A 22,751-nucleotide genomic window follows, 5' to 3' on the forward strand; every position below is an offset into this window, starting at 1 on the left:
TTTCTGCTCCTTGTGTGTTATTACATTTTCACCACTTTCAGGTGAAAAATCAAAGCAACAATCACCCAAAGGACACCAGAGGTACGCATTCATTCAGACATACTCAAATAAGTACAGTTGTTACTCCAATACTGGTTTTATTTGCCTGCAGTTTGAACTGTGGGGTTTCACATCTCACAGGTTTTTCCTGTGCTTGCGTTAGAACCTCCTGCCAGTAGTCATCCTTATTCCATTTCAGACATCCCAACAGATAGAACGACGTGCAGAGACAGCGAAGGAGAGGAAATTCTCATCAGTTGTGTTTATTTACTCAATTAGTGAATCATTGAAAAGGCAAAAACACCCCCATTAGCATTCAAATGAAAATTATCAAAAACTAAAGCAAAACCAATGTTATGATGATGTCCGACAACGACACGCTGGCTCGTAGAGAGGGGGAGAGAAAGAGAGAAGGAGAACTCAAAGCCTTTGGTCACACTCTTTTCATTTCTAAGACCTAAGGGATGTAACACAGGCTCCCAGAATCCAGATGACACTCACCATCGACACGTCCAAAAAGGAAACGACGTAATGTGATGTAAGTGGTATTTCTTTGTTAAAATAATTACTCTACATTCCAACGGCCATTACTGATATATCTGGTCACAAACATTGGTCTCCACTCTGCAGTAAACACAAAATAAATTTTCTGGTACCCCGTTCCCACTTTAACCAATCAGGAGAGAGAACTACACACTGTAAAAATGGTCTGACAAAAACTAGTTAAGTGCTTGAAACAAGTAAGATAATATACCAGTGCAGTATGCAAAATAGAGGGTTCTCTCTCCTGATTGGATCAAATGGACCGGGATACTGCAGAGCGGAGGGACTAGGGCAGGGGTTCCCAAACTTTTCAGGCCGGGACCCAGAAAATAAGGCGTCAGAGAGCCGCGGCCCAATGCACATTGTCAGGCTTTTTTTTTGCCAGGCAACCGATTTTTTTAGCCAAATATCACTTCAATCCTATTAAGTTAGTTCAAGTTAGTTATTCATTTATATGTGCTATTTATGTGAGGGCTAACTTGTTGCAAAATAATGATGATAATAATAATAGCCTCATTAAAATACTATTGTTGCTTCGGTTGTTTTCAGCGTTTTATGTGCATAATCTGTTATTTAGTTTGAAATGTTCGTTGAAATAAGTAGATTTTTTGTTTATTTATTAAGTTAATATAAAACCATATAGTCACATTTTAGAATACAATAGAATATAATATAATTTTAGAATACAACTAGAAACACTGTCCTGGCCTGCTTCTAAGTTCAGTGGCCTGAATTTTTTTTATTATTTTTTTAATCATCTCACGGCCCTCCCGTGGCTGCTCGCGGCTCACCTTTGGGTCGCGACCCCGACTTTGGGAACCACTGGACTAGGGGACCCATGTTACTGTCCAGACTCAGTAATGGCTGTCGGAATATATTCAACACTTATTTTAACCAACAAATACCACTTCAAGCATCTTTAATTGCTGAATTCATATTGCTAAAGGGGGGGGGCATGAACAAGAAAACGTGATAACGTCTACTCGAGTTGTTCCATATTGAGCGTTCGTCAAATATCTCTGGTGAGGCCCTCAAGTGTGAATTCTAGGTGAGATGTTCCATCACTGGGGTCTAATATTCAGTATTTTCTAAACACACCATCAGTACACAGAATGCAAACACAGTAGGGCTGTACATTCAGAGCTCAATGCTATCTAGTCTTTTTGTCTTGAAGCACTAGTAGTGCATTGAGCCAGTGCTAGTAAGCTTCCTCATAAGGAATTAAATAGTAAAAAGAAAACAAATTTACACTTTGAGATCCTAAACTCGACATCATAGACATCTCGGCTATCATCGTTTTCCCCCCCGCGGAACCCAGAGATGAGATTTGCGGAGCGCTCGCTTGACAAAGAGTTGGTTACCCAACGTGAATTCCTCAAGCGGCATCGCACCCCCTCCTCCCAAAACCACCCTACGAAGCCTGTACGTCTCCGAACATCGACTTTAAGAGACAAACGGAATCAGTCGACGACTTTGAACAATGTGAAGGAGTACGGGCAGAATGTCAAAAAGGTACAACTTGAAAAACCAGTGTAATTCTTTAAGCCAGAGAATCCCCCTTGTGTTTTGATACCGACAGACAGACAGACACTTACATACCAGAAAACAGGTAATATTGGTTAACACTCCTGGATATAGAGACAATACATTTCTGTGCAGGGAGAGTTCCAGGATGCAGGTTTAATAATTCCTTGTTGTGTTCTTAAAAAAAAAAAAAAAAAGGCAAAAATGTCCAGCTTGGAGCTTCCAAACTGAAGAATAGGAGAGGAGCATTGGTTAATCGAAGACTAAACTGAACAGGTTGCATTCACATGAGCATGCCATGTACATTCGTCAAGACAAACGCGCACACGCTAACACAAAAGCGAATATGGACATACCCAACCGGTCGTACTGACGTGAACAAACACATTACCGGCCTCGTGTACGGTTAACGAGTGAGTAATGGTCAAGCTGGTCCAGTTTCTGATTTGGGGGGAGGTGAAACGCTGCCTAGTATTGTCAAAAGACATGTATAACGCCACATAGAACGAGACTAATGATCTCTAATCTTACCTACCTAGGGCTGGGTATCGAAATGTGATACTTTTATGGTATCAATCGAATTGCTTCGATACTATCAGGTATTGGAAAGTGCGGTCGCTCTATGCCAAATTTCGACACCAAAGTAGTTAATCTCAGCAGCATCAGTGAGCCAATCAATGAGCATGTTTGATCCCAGACATGAGGCTGGTGGGCGGCAATTTCTTCTGTTCAATTAAACAAAAGCCTCCGATTGGGGGTTGCGTTTAGCAGGTTACAGCGACAGAAACGGTAGATCTCCCTCCCTAACGAGTGCTTTCAGCAGATCGGCTGAGGTCTACATTCCTTTCCACGACATTTCCAGCAGTTTCACGTTCGCGAACGCATCCCACATGTGGGATGAATGCCATGCAACCTCCCGTCGCTCCTCTCGCAAAGATTATCATCGAGCACAGAGGTCGGGGGGGCGGCCGGTATCCAACATCTTGAATATCTGTCCACCAGCACCGGGAACTTCCACATCGGTTACGATTATTATTGAACATTTATAATGGATTACAAGTTTGCTTGTGACAATCAATCTCTAGTTAAATGACGCTGTGGAGATACCCAGGACCCCTCCTCCTCCTCCTCCTCCCTACAAAACGTAAAAAGGGGTGGTTCTTCCAAAGAGCCCGCATCAGGCCGCTGTGTGGATCGATGAAGATCACGGCTGAAAAGTGAAGTATTGACGGAGTGCTGAGCGACCACCTAGTTTTTTCTCACCGTCCATGGAGATGAACAAAGGATCATAAAATAAAAAGGATTTCAAGCATAGCCGTCCTTCTTCCTAAGACCCTATGCACAGAGAGAGAGAGAGGAAAAATATCCAAAAAGAACCAAAAAAAAATAATTGTTTAAAACCCAAAAGAAAATATGTATAATAAATGTATAATAATAATTATAGTAATAACAACAGCAACTCAGAGTTTTGGCGCAGGCAGTGGTGTGAGGGGTTACTTTTGGCAGCCTGATGTTCTGGATTCTGATTGGATGGTTTGAGGGGGAGGGGGTGTATTGTGGTGGGGGGGCGGGTTTTTGAAGTTTGGGATTCGGGAGGGGGTTCTCGGTGTGGGGAGGGGAACTCTGTGTGGGGAGGGGAGGGGGTGGAGACAGCACACCTCTGAGACCTCAACCCCCCCCCCCCCCGCCACAGGAGCCGAGGTGGGGGCTCGTCCTCTGTTCTCGTCCTCCGTCCTTGTCCTCTCTCGTCCTCTACTCCAGGGGTTCTCAGTCCAGCTCTATGGGGCTGCTGTCCTCCTGTGCTTCTTCACCCTCCTCTTCCTCACCTGGTCCCATCAAGCTGTTCAGCAGGTTACCTGGCGTGGAGGCGGAGACAAGATACGTGAATATGCGTGTGTGGGGGGGGGTGATGTATATATCTTTTTATTGCAGATGGTAACAAAGTTTTCCGTTGGGGAGGTAATTAATAGTTAATAATAATAAAGTTGTGGTCCGTGTGTGTTAAGGAGGCACTGTGCAATTTGCTGTACATTGTTTCACAATTGCCCAGTTTGTGATGCACACTAAATAATCTGATAAGCTTATGTAAATTCTGTGAATACATAATTCCTGCTTTTTGCCTTTTTATGGGTATTTTTTCTGCTTCAGTTACAGATATCGTGATGTATCGTAAAAATATCCTGCAATATATCAATTATCACAGATATCGTGCATCATGACATTACAGTTAGAGGGCCAAATATCAGTAGTTACTCGTATTGCCCCACCCCTAGTGAACGATTCATTACCCCTTTTCACAATGTTCCGTCGATACTGGGGATCCACCCCAATCTTAATTTTTTTTGTATCCACTTTTTCTCCTTATTTTTCTCCCATCCCAATTTCGCCTCGCCAATTCTCCCCTCCCCTGTCTCGAACGTTGCTAGACTATGCCTCCCACTGGTCGGCTGCAGTGAGGACCAAGCCTTGCATCACGTGTCCCCTCCGGTACACGAGGAGGCAGCTGTCGCATCTTTTCATGTGTACAGCGTGATCTCTCAGTGGCGAGGAGTAACGTGTGGGAGGCTCACGCTGCCCCCGATGCTTCCTGATTCTGCTGTACAGGCGCACCAACCGACCCGTAGGAGTCGCTGTCCACAACGTCCAATCCCCACCCACCAGCTTTCCCACCCCTAACACTGCCAATTGTGTTAGTATGAACGACCAGCCAAGCTGGTAGCAACGCCGAGAGCTGGGCTCGAACCCAGCATCTCCTGCGTTAGTGGCGAGCGCCTTGCCCACTGCGCCACCCCCCAATCTTCATTTTTAACAACCCACACTGAATCCCAGTTATAAACCATACTTGACATGGACCACACACATTGACAGTGTTGTGAAGAAGGCACGACAACGCCTCTACTTCCTCAGGCGCCTAAGGAAGTTCCAAGTCAGTCAGAAGATCCTTAACACTTTAAGGACCAGCCACGAGTTAACTCGTGTTTCGATTCCACCCGTTGAGGACCAGAGCCACGAGTTAACTCGTGGCAAGTTGTTATTGTTTTATTCCATATTAATAACGGTATTAACGTCCCCGATCGACTTGCAGGATCTACCCGCATATTTGATTTCCGAAACATGCAATACCGGCCAGATCATCTTAGGGGCGCCATCGCTCCCACTGCAGTATCATTGAGGCCGAATGGGGAAAAAAAATTTATTGTCTAGGGGCGGTTCATATGAGCCTGGATCCCAGCCGAACATCCTCCATCTTTGATCACGTTACCGAACGCAGATTTCAGCCTGGACTAATGGGATTTATGATCAGCCAATGGACATATCGATCTACCAGATTCCGATGAATAATGACGAAATGCTGCCGGCGATCACATGGGCTGACGGTAGGATACTATTCACCCAAATTACAGCCGGATTGGACATTGTTCTAACACGCAAGCGATCGATCAGTTGAATGTGGCTACTTGAACGCACACTGTATTGCTAATCAATAATATTAATCGGCGTCCCCCGCCGCCCCCATTTCATCCATAGATGCTCTGTAATAGTCCGGATGCTAAGCAGTTTGTTTTATTTCATTCGTATATATACAACAGAAATGGCGTTTGATATAACGTGACTAGCCTTTAGCCTCATATCTAGCTTCCCAGAAAAAAGACGAAAACTGCGATAAAGCTTATATTCACGACGCTATAAAATGACAACCAACCGATGGATTTTTATTTTCTTTAAGCCATTATGAAGGCACGGTTTATGCACTCAAGTGACAATGAGAATGGACAGATAGCAATACTATAAAGTATATATATAGCTGTTAGAAAGTACATCGGTTTGTTGACAAACCCTGGTCGTCCAGAACCATATTACACTGCAAACCGTGGTCGCCAATGTGTTAAGAACTTCTACTCATGTACAATAGAGAGCATCCTGACTGGCAATATCACCTCCTGGTTTGGGAATAGCACCGCACAAGACCGTAGCAGACTACAGAGAGTGGCCCGTTCAGCCGAACTCACAATTGGAGGGGGGCTTCCCACTCTCCAGAACATTTACAACAAGCGGTGCATGGGTAAGGCTAAGAGAATTATCAAAGACTCCAGCCACCCAAACAACTGCCTCTTTGAACTGCTGCGGTCAGGCAAGCGATACCGGAGTCTCATGGCAAGCACAGAAAGACTCAGAAGAAGCTTCTATCCCCAGGCCATCAGGATGCTCAACGAACAATAACACTATGTAACAACCATCAAATGCACTCACAGCACACACATCCACAAGCACACACTCACTTTAAACAAACAACTCACTGCAGCACCCACTTTACCCACTTTAGAACACCTAAATACACTTTATATTTATTGGTAAAGAATTTGCACTACAACCCATACCTCATTACACCTTACTGTAAATTGTACCTCATCCCATTTCGGCTTTGCACTATAGTATATTGTATATTAGTATATTGTATAGTATATTGTATGGTAACTCAGTTACTTCTACTCTACTGATCATTGACCAAGACCGTTAGCTTGGGGTCACGGGATAAAGACTGCCGAGATAGAATCATTTTCCTCCATTAAAACACAACCGACAGTGTAAAGACAAAACGCCAGGGTGGGCTGGGTGGTGTAGTGGTGCTAGCACTCCACCGCAGAGACTTGGGTTCGATTCCCACCGTCAGCGGTACCTCCGGCTTGGTCTGTGGTCTTTATTTGTATAGCACCTTTCATACAAGAATTGCAGCCCAAAGTGTTTCACAGCAGTGATGTAGACACAAAATAGACATAGGCATCAAATGAGCATGAAGTTGGCATAATTATAGACAGGCAGAGAATCGATATGAAAACCTCCCTGAACATTAATGGATTTCTGTCATTTAAATCTATGAGAAATTATTTTAAAAAATAAAGATTGAAAGGATTGTGATAGATTTGTGTTAAAATGTCCAACCCCTAGAAGGGTTCCTGCACAGGTCCCAAAATAAATGCAATGCATAAAGTGCAGACATAGAATGAGTGTAAAAATAGACAGAATAAGAGCAGTGCAATAAAATAGACATACATTTGCATAGAATACAGAGTAAAATAGTGCACTAGTGCAGTGCAATACAATAGTTCTCATCTACAATCACAGTCTTGTAATAACACACAAGCACTCACCTAGCAGTCCGCCATATGACGAGGACTGTTTGGGCGGCACTCCGAAGAAGACTTGTCCTATTCTATCAAGATACTGATTGGACCAGAAGACAGGAGAGACACGCAGGGAAGGAAAAACAAGACAAGTTAGTCTTCAAACACCTTCCTCTGGTTTTACCAGAGACAATGGCTATGTTCACACTGCAAGCCTTAGAGCTCAATTCTGATTTATTCCTCAGATCAGATTTTGTTTTTGTTTGGCTGTTCACATTATTTTTTTAAATGTGGCCCAATATCAGATTCCAGTGTGAACCGGTCACTGCTCCTGAACTGACCTGCATGCGCAAATGAACAATAAAGAAGATGGACATAAAACAAATATCGATCTAGAGTGACGTAAAAGTTGCATGAAAGTCGCATGTTCAGTCTGAGGTCGTGTAGCAGAAAATCAGACCTGTATCTGATTTAGGACCACATATGAAAGTGACCCGAATCAGAATTGAAAAGATCAGATTCAATGTGATGGTGCTGTTCACACTGTTGTGAGAAGATCAGATCTGACTCACATATGAGGGAAATAAATCAGATTCGGGTCACCTGTTTGCGACCGAGACTTCTGCGAACGGGCCGGGCCACTTTCTTATATAAGAAGCAGATAATCCATCTGGATTTGAATCAAATTCTAATTCTTTATTGCATCTTTGTTTACACTGTTTATTTTTCTCATATTTTTTATATTAACACTATGATCGCCGGGGACGAGTTAAGACGTAATTCCTAGCCATGCTCATTCTGCCGAAGACGCCGTAACTCGTCTTTGATGTCAATATTTCAAAAATCTGTCATCGAAATCATATTTCCTTTCCGGAGCCCTGAGATGTACTGGTGAGCTCCACTCAACTGTCTAACGGTTCGAGAGCGCCATCTGGTGGGAGCGCGCCAAACAGGAAGTGCTCATCCATATGTGCTCCGGGCACTCGCGATCGGTAGCCGGACTCCATCTCAACACACTGGATGATCAATCGCTCGCCCTAACTCAATAAACAACGTTATTTGGACGTATATAGTATTATACAACCTGGAAATGGTTCATCAGGATCAACATCCCATAATCGAAAACGGTCTACTCCACGCTGATCGTCCAACGGCGCGAGGAACATACGGTAAGATTCAGCGTTATTTTCTAACGTATTCCATATAAACTGCTATGATGAACATATGACCCACTCTGGATGAATCATCTAACGCTGCCCACGGAATTATAAACGATCCCCCGCCCATCCGGTCATCATCAGATCATACGTAGATCATTCTAGAAGTACGTCCAGTTGACATTTTTCATCTCGCACAGATTCCTACCAAACTGTATTTGATCATCAATATAATGCATTTAGGGCTATAAATCACGTTCTGAAGAAAGCTGCAGAAAACGATAAAAACATACTTATACTTTAGACCATATTTTAGTATGAATATGTGAATGAAAAAGTTTAACGTTGCTACACCCTGAACAATACATATAGGACATTGAATGGGCCATAATAATGGCAATGTGGCAATAGAATTTAAAAAGTTATAGCCCTGCAAAGAAGGGGAACTTCTCCATAGACAAATAGAGCTGGCGAGGGATGGTAAATTATGAATTTAACCCATGGCGATTAAAGTGTTAAGATCAAATTGTATTGCCTATATTTTTGTCTTTCTACTATTACCTGTACCGGCGTCCGCCCATGCTGCTATGACGCCCTAATTTCCCCAAGGGGATCAATAAAGGAATGTCTTAGCTTATTTTCTTTGTCCGTTTTCCCACCTGTCAATCATATAGGCTCCTTCAAACATTTTCAACAGTTCTGGGAGGTTAACACGTATATCTGTGGAAAACAGATAAACCACTCGCTTGTCTCTTTGACACGCATCATATATTTGCTGAAAAGGTTCCCTGGTCTCATTAGAGACTGAAAACGCATTGGAGGTTTACATGAACGTCATTTAAACAGGTCGTGTTTACATGAACAACGTGACTAATAGTCTAATCAACCTCCACCTGGTCTTTATTCTCATATTCCCCCTGAGGCAACTTGTGATTGATTGGATTCCATTTCTAACCCAGCATTTGACAAAAGAAAACCCCTGATCTCACCTCATTATACATAGGGTCCCTCTTCAAGGAAGGCTGATACTGCTCACATAGCACAGTGAACACTGTTAATTTACCCCTGGGAGGAGGAATGTAAACAAACGAGTCACGAGAAATCATCCTCTGTGCATTAGAGATGGTGAAACATGAGCCGAGTGGCGCTGGGAGAAGCCGGCCTCCTTACCCGTCCACTGCCAGCAGCAGAAACCAGATGAAGTTGAGGAGAGGCTGAACGAAGGGAGGGCCCTTCTCTATCGACGGGTGCTTCTCTGTGTAGGTGCTGAACACCACAGACGCACTGCCTTTGTTCTTTAGACAGAGGAACCTGAGGGGGGGGGGGAGAAGATGCCATGAGGTGGGATTGAAAAAGGAGTAGAGTAGAACAAAGTAGATAACAGCAGAGTAGAGTACAGTAGAACACAATACAGTAGAATAGAACAGAGCAGAATATAGTAGAGCAGAATAGAGTAGAGCAGAGTAGAATAGAGTAGAGCAGAGTAGAGTAGCATATAGTAGAGCAGTGGAATAGAGTAGAGCAGAATAGAGTAGAGCAGAGTAGAGCAGAATAGAGGAGAGCAGAGTAGAGTAGAGCAGAGTGAGGAAGAAAGTGGAGATGGTAAAGGCCAGATAATGAAGGGTAAGAAGGAGAGAAGACAGAGAGGATAACGAGAGAGACAGGAAGAGATCATACACAGATCCAGCTGACAGAGATGGTATGAAAACTGATACGACTGCAGTTCGAGGAACAAAGGGACCATGGCATTTTCCCTGTGAGGATAATAAAGTTGTGTTGTCTTGCACAGATGACAGGGATGGGGAGGGGGGGTGAGACAGGGGAGGGGGGGAGACAGGGGAGGGGATGAGAGGCAGGGAAGAGGAGAGGGGGGTGAGACAGGGTAGGAGGGGGTGAAAGAGACAGGGAAGAGGAGGGGGGGTGAGAAGGAAGAGGAGAGGGGGTGAGACAGGGAAGGGGGGGTGAGACAGGGAAGGGGGGGTGAAACAGGGAAGAGGAGGGGGTTCACTCACTGTAGGACGGCCTGCGCCACAAACATGTCGACCTCGCTGCGGAAGCCCCGCGAGGCCGAGTACTCCACCAGCATCTGGGCACAGCCCTCCCCGTCGGACGAGTGCAGGAAGTGGTAGCGAGACTCGCTGTAGTTTTGTTCTGGGGGCAGAAGAGTTGAAACAGGGTTACAGGACGACGTCCACCTCGGACGTGCCGCGGTCACGGGCAGTTGTCGTTTCAGAAAGACGCCGGTGAAAAACACTGGGGTGTCCATTCCAAAGGGTTGCCGTGTGTTGCTCACGCCTTCTCCCTCGCGTCTCGCCCCTCGATTCCTCTGTGAGACCGAGTGTCATTCAGCTCCAGTACTGGAGTGACAGCAGACGTGTCCAAATCTAGCCAAATCACACCAAACCTATATGCTGTTGTTTTATTTTTGGGTGAACTGCCCCTTTTTATAAAGAAAATAATCTCCCGGAAGTGACCGCTTTGCAGACTGTGGCATGTTTTTCTCTGTTAATATTATACTCTGTAACATCATATTTCTGGTCTGCTCGACAGTCGTTTGATGCACCCGTCAATGCAGGTCGCATGAGGGAGAGACCGAGAGAAAGGCGGCGACTCGCTTGGGGAACTCTCGTTTGGCACGATCTGTTGTTGTGAATGCATAATGACATTTAAACGCCTTGGCCCCCAGAAAATAAGACAACGCCCCTTTTTCTGATTTATTTCTAGAGGGGAATAAAATGTCTTATATTCTTACTTTCCACGTGGTCGCCTTAGACGAGAAGGCTATGATCCATTGTCAAAAAGAAATAAAGCCTTCATAACAACTATTTATTATCATTGAGGACCGACTGCGGACGCCTCAGTGAAGCCAAGCATGCCTGTGTCTTAAAGTGCTCCATCATATGAACACACAGCGCCATCTATCCACTCTTTTCGCTAGTGCGGACATGTTTTAACATGCGCAGGTGTTTTACACCCCATTCTTTACATAGGATAATGACGCGAGATGACGGAGTGATCTCCTACATTTACCTCCTCGGGGGGGGGGGGGGGGGGGGGGGGGGGGGGACCATGGAAGGGATGTTTTTTTGGAATGCACCCCAGATATAATACATTTTTCATCAAGTTTATACGATCCGAATATTTTATTTTTCGAAAAGAAAAGGAAAAAAAAGGAACGCTCATGCTGCCGCTGATACACCACCTTTCCACAAAGTGAGAGCCAGCCGTTGGTGTAGTTTGGGGTGTCCCAGTTTGCCTGAGCCTCCTGTGGACCACTTGAGGGCTCTGGACACGAACGCTACCCTCTCCGGAGAGTTGGGGTCCATCAAGCTGAACAACTTAGCCAGATGCTCTGCAGATACAAACACAAGTCAGTCAACCACTGAATACAACTCAGAGGAAGCTGCATCAATTCAGAATAAGAAAGGTCTTTATTATTGCCAAATAAGTTTGCACATACATAGAATTTGTTTTGGTCATTTGGTGCATCAACATTAACAGACAATCATAGTAGAATAAAATAAAACAGAATATATATAAAAGTACAATAAAATAGAATATAGGAAAGGGATGTACAATTGTGCAGGATGTAGTAGACACTAAATTTGAATAAAAAATACAGTGGAATAGAATATGTAGCAGGGCTGTGCAATTGAGCAGTATTGTGCAACTGTTCTTGTGGCGTGAGGTTTTGGCCCTGATGCACCGCAGCCTCCTGCCATAGGGAAGTGTCTCAAAGAGTTTACCCCCCACTAGATAGGGGCATTGGGCCTCATTCATGAAGCGATATTAAAACAGATTTCGTTCTTAACTAGCCTTTCCTCTTATTTTGTTCTTACCTGGGATTCAGCAATATTTTCTTATTGTTGCTCTTCTCTCAGGCAAGACCAAATATTTTTTTTTATCCACTTTTTCTCCTTATTTTTCTATTTTTCTCCCATCCCAATTTCGTAATTCCAATTCTCCCCTCCTCCGTCTCGAACGTTGCTAGACTATGCCTCCCACTGGTCGGCTGTAGTGAGGATAGACTGGTCGGCTGTAGTGAGGATAGAAGCCTTGCATCACGTGTCCCCTCCGGTACACGAGGAGCAGGGGAGGAAATTAGGCCACTTTACTGGCCAAATGCTAGTATTTTTTACGTTTGGCTGGTAAAAAAAATCAGATACCCGCCAGTTGGCTGGTAAGCCAAAAAGTTAGTTTCCTCCCCTGCTGGCGAGTATACAAAAAAATAAAACATTCTGCAATCACTGCACTGGCAAACGGTGCGTGTCTTCTGAGTGTTCGCTTTAGTTGACAGTGCCACGAGAGCACTGCACAAGACCACCCGCGGACATATAATGTTTAATAAACGTTTGCGCACTACTGGCCAACCCGCGGACATATAATAATAAAAGTCCCGCGGTACTAGGCTAGCCATCAGGAGCACTCGCAAACAGATAACGTTAAACACAGCAGAAGATGGAAAACAGACAGACTGACCAACGGGGAACTGCATCCAACCCTAGTACAACCCTCGAGTATAAGTTACTAAGGACACATTTAAATCACAGAGGTGTAATGTTAGTCTACTGGAACTGTATACAGTGGTTAGCTTCTAGTTAGCGTTTTAGCTATAGCTGCTTGCTAGCTAACGTTAGCCCCGTGAGCTCAAAGCAGCCAGCTAGGTGTATCTGTTATGCCTATAATGTTTCCAAAAAAGCACCCGACTACGACGTAAGGTTAGACATTTTATTTCATGCTCAAAAGCCCCTGGCTTGCACATCGCAGTCACGAAAGGGGCTAGCTCAACCAGTGCACTGTGCACAACAGCACACCAACCCAATTGACGTTACCACAACATTTGACGGTACTTCACAGCACTGTCGTAAGACCACCGTGCTGTCTTAAAGGCACAGTGTGCCTACCCAGATGCATACACAACATTGACGCGGCTTGACATACAAAGAAGTAATTATCACAATTAGCGATTTTTTTTGTCTGGTAAAAAATCTGTTTGGCTGGTAAAAAAAATCAGATACTCGCCAGTTGGCTGGTAAGCCAAAAAGTTAGTTTCCTCCCCTGACGAGGAGGCAGCCTGTCGCATCTTTTCACCAGACAGCTCGAACTCTGTGGCGAGGAGTAACGCGTGGGAGGCTCACGCTGCCCCCCGATACTTCCTTCCTGTTTCTGCTGTACAGGCGTCACCCAACCGACCTGTAGGAGTCGCTGTCCACAACGTCCAATCCCCACCCACCGGCTTTCCCACCCTCTAACACTGCCAATTGTGTTAGTATGACGGCCGGCCAAGCCGGAAGCAACGCAGAGAGCTGGGCTCGATACCAGCATCTCCTGCGTTAGTGGCGAGCGCATTGCCCACTGCGCCACCCAGCCGCCCTAGGCAAGACCAAATTCTAAGAGTGGTCGAGAGCACTCTTACCCAGATAAGAAACTCTTACCCAGATGAGAAACATTTTTTAAAAGCCTACCATTGGGCGGCTACGTGGTGCAGTGGGCAAGGCGCTCACCACGAATACTGGAGACTGGGCTCGAACAGCTAAGCCTCCCTGTTCGAGCCCAGCGCTCCACATTGCTTTCAGTTTAGCTGGTCGTCCGCACTAATACACATTGGCAGTATTAGGGTGAGGGAAACTGATGGGTGGGGATCGGGCGTTGTGGACAGCGACTCCTACAGGTCGGTTGGTACGCCTGCGCAGTAGAATCAGGAAGCGACGGGGGCGGGGGCCCCTCCAAAGCCCAGACGACCGACGCTGAAAGATTGAGCTGCGCAGGTGGAAAGATGAGACTGCTGTTACCTCGAGTATCGGAGGGGACTCGTGCTATGTATGACTTAGTCCACATTGCAGCCGGCTTGTGGGAGGCATGAAACAGCGTTCAAAGACAGGGGAGGGTTGAATTGGACGATACGAAAATTGGGATGGGAGAAAAATACAAAATGGGAGAAAAAGTGGATAATTCTCAAAGACACTTTACAAAACAAACAATATAATACAATACAGTTTTAGTATATATAATAAAAATATATATATTAAATGGTGAGAGAGGAAGGAGTTCATGGGTTGAAAGCAAACCATTGGTCAATTGCCCCCAAATACAGTACCCCCAAATTTGACTTTATAAACCCAGAACTTTTCAATAATTATTATTATTATTATAACTTATTGCGTGCGTTCTGCTTCTGAAATGGATTATATATTGCTGTTAGAACAGTTAGATGCTGGCTGCCCATATAGATTCGGAAATACCGGATCTGTCACCGGTCATCTCTCTCTGAAAGGAGAGAGCATAGGATCAGCGGCATATATATATATCTGTATATTGCGCGATTGGTTCTTGACAAGCGTGCAGTGGCAGCCAGTCGTTCAGTATTGACAAAGCCTACTTTGCTGGAACGATTTATTTCACACTATACAGTACGTATACGCAGTGTTGCGTTCGTCATATCAACACTGATTGCACGCTAATGACGCCACGTGCACGCTCATCATGCAAATCTCCTGGGTAAACACAGATTTCGACATTAAGAACGGCTTGATGAATGTGGCGGTGGCTTTTCTTATTGTTCTCTTAACAGACAGGTAAGCAAGAATATAAGAAAGATAATAAGAGAGTATTGTTGAATGAGGCCCATTGTGAACAGAGCCGCTTTCTTTTTATACGCTCATCATCATTCATAGGACTAGGGTCGGGTACCGAACTCTGTACTTTTAAGGGTACCGACCTAATAATTACACATCGGTACTGGGGTACCGATTTGCACTAGATCAAACGGTACCACATTTCAGTACCTTTACGTGTTTAGTATGGAACGGTATGGAATAAGAGGTGTTACTCATCATTGGTTAAGAAGTTATCTAGATAATAGGTTTCAATATGTAAATATTAATAATACAGAATCACATCTTAGAAGAGTAACTTGTGTTCCACAGGGTTCCGTATTGGGACCCAAATTATTTATACATTATTTAAATGATATTTTTACAGTATCGAATATTTTTTAAATTGTTACGTTAGCTGATGATACTAATTTACTTTGTTCGGGGGAGGACAATAAGAATTATTGAAAACAGTAGAAAGGGAATTGATAAAGTTAAAGAAATGGTTTGATAGGAATAAGTTGTCTCTTAATGAAAACAAAACAAAATGTATGGTATTTGGTGGTGTTCCTACCAACTGAATCCGAATAAACTAAACTAAACTAAACTGTGAAATTAAACTGAATTTAAATGGAACCACTGTGAAATTAAACTGAATTTAAATGGAACCGAAATTGAAAGAGCATATGAAACAAAATTCTTAGGTGTGATTATAGATCACAAACTCTGTTGGAAGCCACATATACAATATATCAAAGGTAAATTAGCCAAATCTGTTGGCATTCTATACAAAACAAGGGAGCTGTTAAACCAGAAATGTTTGCATATATTGTATTTTTCACTTGTGGTGCCATACATGTCATATTGTGTTGAGGTCTGGGGGAATGTTTATAAAACAAATATAGATCCTATTATTAAACTACAGACAAAAGCTATTAGAATAATAAATAAAGCTAGTTATCTTGAATCGACAAATCCATTATTCATAAAGTCCTGCACATAAAAATTTGTAGATATGGTTTACATAAAAACCTTGGAGATAATTTTTCATGCTAAGAGTAAGAACCTACCAGCTTGTATTCAATGTCTCTTTCAACCAAGAGAAGGAAAGTATAATTTAAGAGGGTTGTGTATTCTTAAAACATATAAAAAGGTAAGAACTAATGTAAAAGCTAGATGTGTTCAATTTTGGGAGTTAAATTGTGGAATAGTCTTAGTGACGGGTTGAAGTTGTGTACCTCTCAGGGGAGATGTAAAAAGGCCCTGAAGGATAAAATAATTCAGGAGTACAGTTTTGAGTAAAACATCAAAGATTTATTTTCTCTTTTCTTTTTTCTCTTAAAGAAAAAGAAAACTAAATTATATCTTGCAGCATATTTTAAATTTTTCTTTCTTATATTAAAGTATATTTAGTTTTTAAGAATTGTAAAGGATAGGCAAAAATAAGCATGTGCTTCAGCCTATTCCTTTTTTCGGTCATTGAGTTTGGATTTTGTGTGTGAGCTTACTTTGAATAGCGGTATGTACATTTGTGATTTTTTTCTTTTTTTCTTTTCCTTTTGAAAGTCCACTCGTGTTTTTGATTTATCTGTAAACAAAGACCGAAAATAAAACTATTCATCATTAAAACTATTCATCATTAGTACAAGAGTGTAATATTACTAGATGAGAGGGAGCCTTTTCCACAAATATATATATTACTGTCTCGTCTCTTGGGTCTTTAAAAAGACCAGACGAGGTCAGAGGAGTTTGATCATATTTACTGAGGATAGCCAGATAATGTTGATATTTTAAACATTTAAAAATATAATACACGATCATGCAATATATTTTGTTAGGCGTGTTACAACATTAAGGGGAGACACTGCAGGTGAATAGGGTAAAAAAAATTAACTAATAGATATCACAATGAAACTTCCCCAGTTGATTACTTATATTAAGACAAGACTTTTTTGTATTACAAGTTTTCTGAAATTATGTTTAAATATGCAAATGAGGCATGCTCTACTTAAATATGCACTAATTTGCATATAATTCCAGGACAGAAATCTGAACATTGGATAAAGCCATTTTCAAAATTATAGTTTCATTTTGTTGACATATTAGAGCCAAAGGTTATTACAGAGGGGATTTTGGATATCTCTTTTTATCACTCCATAAATCAGAAAATACTCCATTCAGTCAATTTTTATGGTAAAATTCCATATTTCGCCATGTTTTTAGGAATAAAATGTGATATAAATCAGGGTATGAATGCGATATCAACAAACCCTTCTGTAAATACCTTCAGAACATAGATATGAATAGAACTGGATGGTTTGGTGTATGTGTGTGCTACTGAAGTGGAGATTTCTGGCTCAGAGTATGAGGAAAAACTTGTAAAACTCATTTTTGGGAAAACGCCTTCAAAGTTCTGTATTGTAAAATGCCATACCTTTTTTTTTTAAACAGATATTTACTAACACAATACCTAATCAAACCATTAGTAATAGACAACCTAAACACATGCCTGATAACTGAATAATAATAATAATAATAATAATAATAATGATGTTATTGAACTGAACAGAACTACACACAGGCTACAAACAGTGTAGTACAGTGTAGTACCCCCTAATAGGCAAAAAATATTTGAATAGATATCACTATGAAACTTTCCCAATTTGTTATGTACATATAAACTAAGAAAAAATATATTGCAAGTTTTCTGAAATTTATGTTTATATATGCAAATGAGGCACTTCTCCATTAAATATGTGCACATTTATGGATGCAATAAGGCAAAATGATGTAAAATAAACAACTAAATGTGTGTTATTGACGTTTTATTGTCACTAGTTTCATAGAAGACATGTTTAGGAAGCAAAATATAACAAAATCTCAAAATCAACAAAAAAAGTATATTTGACTATTCACCTGCAGTGTCTCGCCTTAAATAACAAAATGTTCAAAATAAATTACAATGTTGCATTTCATTTTTTACAACTAAAATAAACTTGTTATTACAGAGAGTAAAGTACCGGGAAAAATGTGCCGTTGTTTTAGTTTTTCCTTATAAAGATACGTGCACATTTTGGAAACGGAAGTCGAGTTTTGCCCCAGCCGATCTATAGGGAGATATGTCATGGCTCAACCCACTGGAAGTCTTTTCTCATTTTTATGAGCAGAAATGTCTGGCTGCTGCGTGATCTATTGTCAGGGTCGAAGTTGTGATACATAAGTACAATACTGACGTAAAGCAATTCCGCTGCTTTTTTGCAACAATAGCGTTGGAAACGATAGATGACAATAACCACCAATGGATGCTTTTCCCTCGTCCCACGATATATCTTGTCATATGGAACAATCCTGGTGCACGTTGTGTCTCAGGTCTCCCCTCCCTACTTGCCATTTCCCTACATGGAACGCACCTGACTGGATAAACAAGCTGCCAGTGTGCAGTCTGTGCGTCTCTGCTCCCGTTTTCAAAAAGAAACGGCAGCTCTGTCACTTGTCAACTTTGTCTTTTTCTACCTAAAGTTGAATGTGTTTCCGACAATATTGATACATTTGTATATGACATTGATACATTTTTGATAAGATATCACTGGATCTCGAGTCATATCTGATCTGCAATGCCTAGTTTGATATGAACGTTCGATGGTACAGCTATGTACCGGCTGCATGGTGGTGTAGTGGTTAACACGGTCACCTCACAGCAAGAGTCCCAAAGTCCTGGGTTCGACCAGGTTGCCGCATGGGGTATATCCTGGGCCATTGTGCATTGCATTGCAATTCTGTGTTAATCTAATTTAAACACCACATTGTTTCTGTGGCACTCTATTGACATCTAGTGGCTGAAACTACTTAGTATGCCTTTAACTATTGCAGCAGTCTTTCTGTTCCCAAAATGTGTGCACTTAAAGACTTACACTTAAAGACAACGTACGCATCATCCCTGTTACCATAACGTAAGGAGGTCTGTTACAGGTGTCTTATGGCCGCCTCGCCACAGAGGTACAGTTTCAGGCAGAAAGAGGCCACTCACCTAATATGTCATCCTCGACTTTTGTCTCAGATTTCTCCAAAGATTCTAACACCAACATGGACAGATCTGACGCACTGTTTTGCTGTGAAAGAAAGTAACCAAGTGCAATTATTTCCCTTTTCTCAAAAGCTGTGTAGCCACAAACAAACTAAAAACTCTTGCAATGAAAGCCTTAATACATTTATCCTCCTCTTGATCCACACGCCAATTAAGTGTTATGCTAACAAACTGTGTACACACTGTCAATACTGTAGCTGTGTGCACACCCAACCTGTTTTGAGGCCAGGTGCGGGACAATAGTACATGTAAAGAAAGACTGAAGGAGAAAGGAGATATTATCTGGACCCTGGATTACAGCTCCCCATTCATAGTATTCAACCGCAGACATCTTGGTCGCAAACAACAGGTGAATGTAATTACAGGTGATTAGCATTAAAGGTAATGTAAGTGGTATTTTATTGTTAAAAAAAGTGTTAAATAGCTCTACATTCCGACAGCCATCACTGATATAGAGTGTTTGGTCAGTAACATGGGTTCAGTAACATCCAATCAGGAGAGAAAACCCTATATATATATAATTTTTTTTTTTTTTTACTTATTTCAAGAAATCTTGCCAAGTCAAATTGTTCTTACTGCACTGGCATATTATTTTACTTGCTTCAAGGACACATTTGATTAAAACTCGTTCTTATTTCTTTATTTGTCAGACAATTTTTTCAGTGTGGAGTTCTCTCTCCTGATTGGATAAAGTAGGAAGGGATACCAGAACATGTATTTTCAGTTTACTGCAGTGGAGGGACAGTGAGACCCATGTTACTGACGATCTATACAAGAGGTGGCTGCCGGAGTATAGATAGAGATATTATTTTTAACATGTAGACCACCAATTTTAACAAACAAAGAAATACCACTTAGAGAAATACCACTCATGAGAACGATATGCAGACTTTATTGACTAAAAACATTTCAACCCATCAGGGTCTTGCCTGATGAAAACCTTGCTGGGTTGAAAACGTTTACTGCTTAGTCAATAAAATATTGGGAGCTGTAATCCAATGCTGCACATATCTCCCCCCCCCCCCCCCCCCCCCCCTTCAGTCAATAGTCAACTCAATACCGTGTTGAACAGCATTATTGACCTGGGCTGCAGCCTCCTCACATGAGGAGGATGTTCATTCATAGACCTTGGGCAGCACCTTGCCAACCAATATGGTATCCGCATAATCTGTAGATAGTGATACCTGCATATAATAATTTTTACATATCTGTAGATACTATACATAATCCCTACCTACTCTTACTAGTAGTTACACTGCTGGCGCATATGACACTTATATACATGCATCACTGTACATATTAATATTACAACTCTGTGTACATACATCTGATTAGCACTACTACTCAGTAGTACTCGTTTATATATTTTATATAACAGTTTAATCACCTATACTACAGTCTTCTTCAACTGTTATCACCTCACACACCATATAAATGCAGGACACTAACGTCCAATGAGAACACCATGTCAAGACAATGTGATGATCTATGACTATGTACCTGGTTATAGCTGAAGAAGAGTATTGCGCCATTGTACATCAGCTCCCTGGCCTCTGGGTGCTTGGCCTGAGACATATACCTGTTTGGACACAGGTGTGTCACAATAAGAAACCATGATGACACATGTTGGCTGTTATGATGAAGGCACCCTGTCAACAACTCGCTGTGGGATTGATTGATTGAAAACGTTATTAACAGATTGCAGAATGGGTACAGTATAGTACAGCTCAATACACACAATTGTTAAGGGAATGCAGACCAGAGAAAGACTTTCGTCTTGTTTACATCAGGGTCCCCCTGGGCTCAGGCTATTCCCCTGTTTCTAATGATCCATGGTGTAATAATGACACATAACACATTGACAAACAAAACAGTAGAGAGCACAGAAACGGAAGGGAAACACAGCAGCTACACTGCCTTTAGTAGAAGTTAGCTAGCACGAGAAAAACATACACCCACTGCGCCGTTACCAGCTAGCTAGCCAGCAAGCTAACTAAACTGGTTACGACAAACCCGATTGGTTAGGGAATGTGACCATGTACGCTGAACGGTGCCCCAAATGTACTCGATACATTACTCATAATACCACAGCGTCAAACTAGTTCGGTAAGTTCATTGACGTGAAGGGTCTCTTAACCTTCTGGGTAACTTAGCCACCGTTAGCATCGGGGTTAGCTTATTGCTACTATAATACGTAACGCTAAGCTAGCTAGCCAAAGATACTAGCTATCCAATGTTGTGCCTTTAAAAAGATTGACGCGTGAAACGACCCAAACAAACTGAAGAACTGACTCGAGTGGGTGGGGCGGTAGTACAACTCCACCAATCATAAAGCAATAGTGATGAAAGCAAGGTTGACAAGCAGAAAGATCTGGAACAGACAGGCCTTCAAAAAAGCCCAAATGAGAATGTCGCCGAGGCCACAGCGGCGACGAGACAATTCTTACCTAAAAAATAAGGTCCTATACATTTGATGCGCTTCATAGTAATCTCCCTTTTCTACGCTGGCTCGTAGTTTGCCTTCGACGCGCTGCACTCCTCCGCGATTCCTCGCACTGGAGGAGCACCTGAGGGCCTCCTGCTCCGACATCATTGTTTGTTCAGCAGCTCTGAGCTTCTCTCGCTGCCCAACCAGAGAGTAGGGTATATCTGCAGAGCAACCAGAGAGTAGGGTATATCTGCAGAGCAACCAGAGAGTAGGGTATATCTGCAGAGCAACCAGAGAGTAGGGTATATCTGCAGAGCAACCAGATATTAGTAGGGTATATCTGCAGAGCAACCAGATATTAGTAGGGTATATCTGCAGAGCCGTTGCCCAACGGAGCTTGATTGATTGATTAATTGAAAACTTTATTAACAGATTGCAGAATGGGTACAATACAGTACAGCTCAATACACACAATTGTTAAGGGGATGCAGACCAGAGAAAGACTTTCGTCTTGTTTACATCAGGGTCCCCCATTTTCAATTCATCAGGACATATATGACATACATGACATACAGATAGTCAGTACTGCTACATCTATACATTTATGACATACCAGATTTGCAAATACAGTACTGTTTGTGATACAGAAGGAGTCAGGAAAAGGGAGTATATACATTTGACGTAGAAACTGTACATTGGAGGAGGTTGGGTGGGGGGGGGTTGGGTACACTGGGATATTGACAACCATACTGGGTAATCTACATTGGAGGTGGTTGGGGGGGGGGGGGGGGGCACACTGTATATACAAGCAAAACTGTACATTGAGGGGGGGGGGGGGGGGGAGACACTGTACAAACAAACAAAATTGTACATTGGACTATTGACAAAACCATACTAGGTAAATGACTGTACATTGGAGGGGGTTGGGTTCGGATATTTACAGGGGCCAGTGTTGAATTGCAGTCTCCCGTAGGTGTCCCTTGAGAGAGGTTTTGAAAGTGGGTAGTGATCCACATTCCTTTACAGCTTTGGGTAGGGCGTTCCACATTGATGTGGCATAATTGCGAAACGTGTTTAGTCCCTTATTTGAGCCGAATCTGGGTTTAACATGATTTGTGGAGCTCCCTCTGGTGTTGTGATCGTGGTATTCACTGACCTTTGGGAAGTATTTTGACATGTACATGGGTACCTTGGTCGTGTAGTGTATCTTGTAGACCAGGCCCATTGCAAGTTGCTGTACTCTGTCGTCTACTCTAAGCC

At 42.5% G+C, this 22,751-nt stretch overlaps 1 protein-coding gene across 1 annotated transcript; it reads right to left on the minus strand.

Annotated features, from left to right (window-relative positions):
• Nucleotides 1-150: 150 nt before the first annotated feature.
• On the minus strand, nucleotides 151-21,662 carry get4 (guided entry of tail-anchored proteins factor 4). Its single transcript, XM_084322579.1, has 9 exons — nucleotides 21,511-21,662; nucleotides 20,564-20,642; nucleotides 19,007-19,088; nucleotides 11,589-11,738; nucleotides 10,399-10,537; nucleotides 9,557-9,697; nucleotides 9,376-9,451; nucleotides 7,257-7,329; nucleotides 151-3,962 (listed from the first exon to the last, which is right to left on the minus strand). Exons 1-9 carry the CDS (start codon nucleotides 21,654-21,656, stop codon nucleotides 3,874-3,876), a joined length of 975 nt encoding a protein of 324 aa, XP_084178705.1. The 5' UTR covers nucleotides 21,657-21,662; the 3' UTR covers nucleotides 151-3,873.
• Between the last annotated feature and the right edge of the window lie 1,089 nt (nucleotides 21,663-22,751).

The sequence above is a fragment of the Notolepis coatsorum genome (genome assembly GCF_963971535.1).
Source record: "Notolepis coatsorum genome assembly, chromosome: 10".
Classification (NCBI taxonomy): Eukaryota; Metazoa; Chordata; class Actinopteri; order Aulopiformes; family Paralepididae; genus Notolepis; species Notolepis coatsorum.

Coding starts and splice junctions, on each gene's coding strand:
- get4 (XM_084322579.1), bottom strand. CDS start 21,656: ATGATGTCGGAGCAGGAGGCCCTCAGGTGCTCCTCCAGTGCGAGGAAT. Junction 9,452..9,556: donor CTGCTGCTGGCAGTGGACGG/GTAAGGAGGCCG, acceptor TCCTCCTCCCAG/GGGTAAATTAACAGTGTTCA. Junction 7,330..9,375: donor GGGACCCTATGTATAATGAG/GTGAGATCAGGG, acceptor TGGTCCAATCAG/TATCTTGATAGAATAGGACA.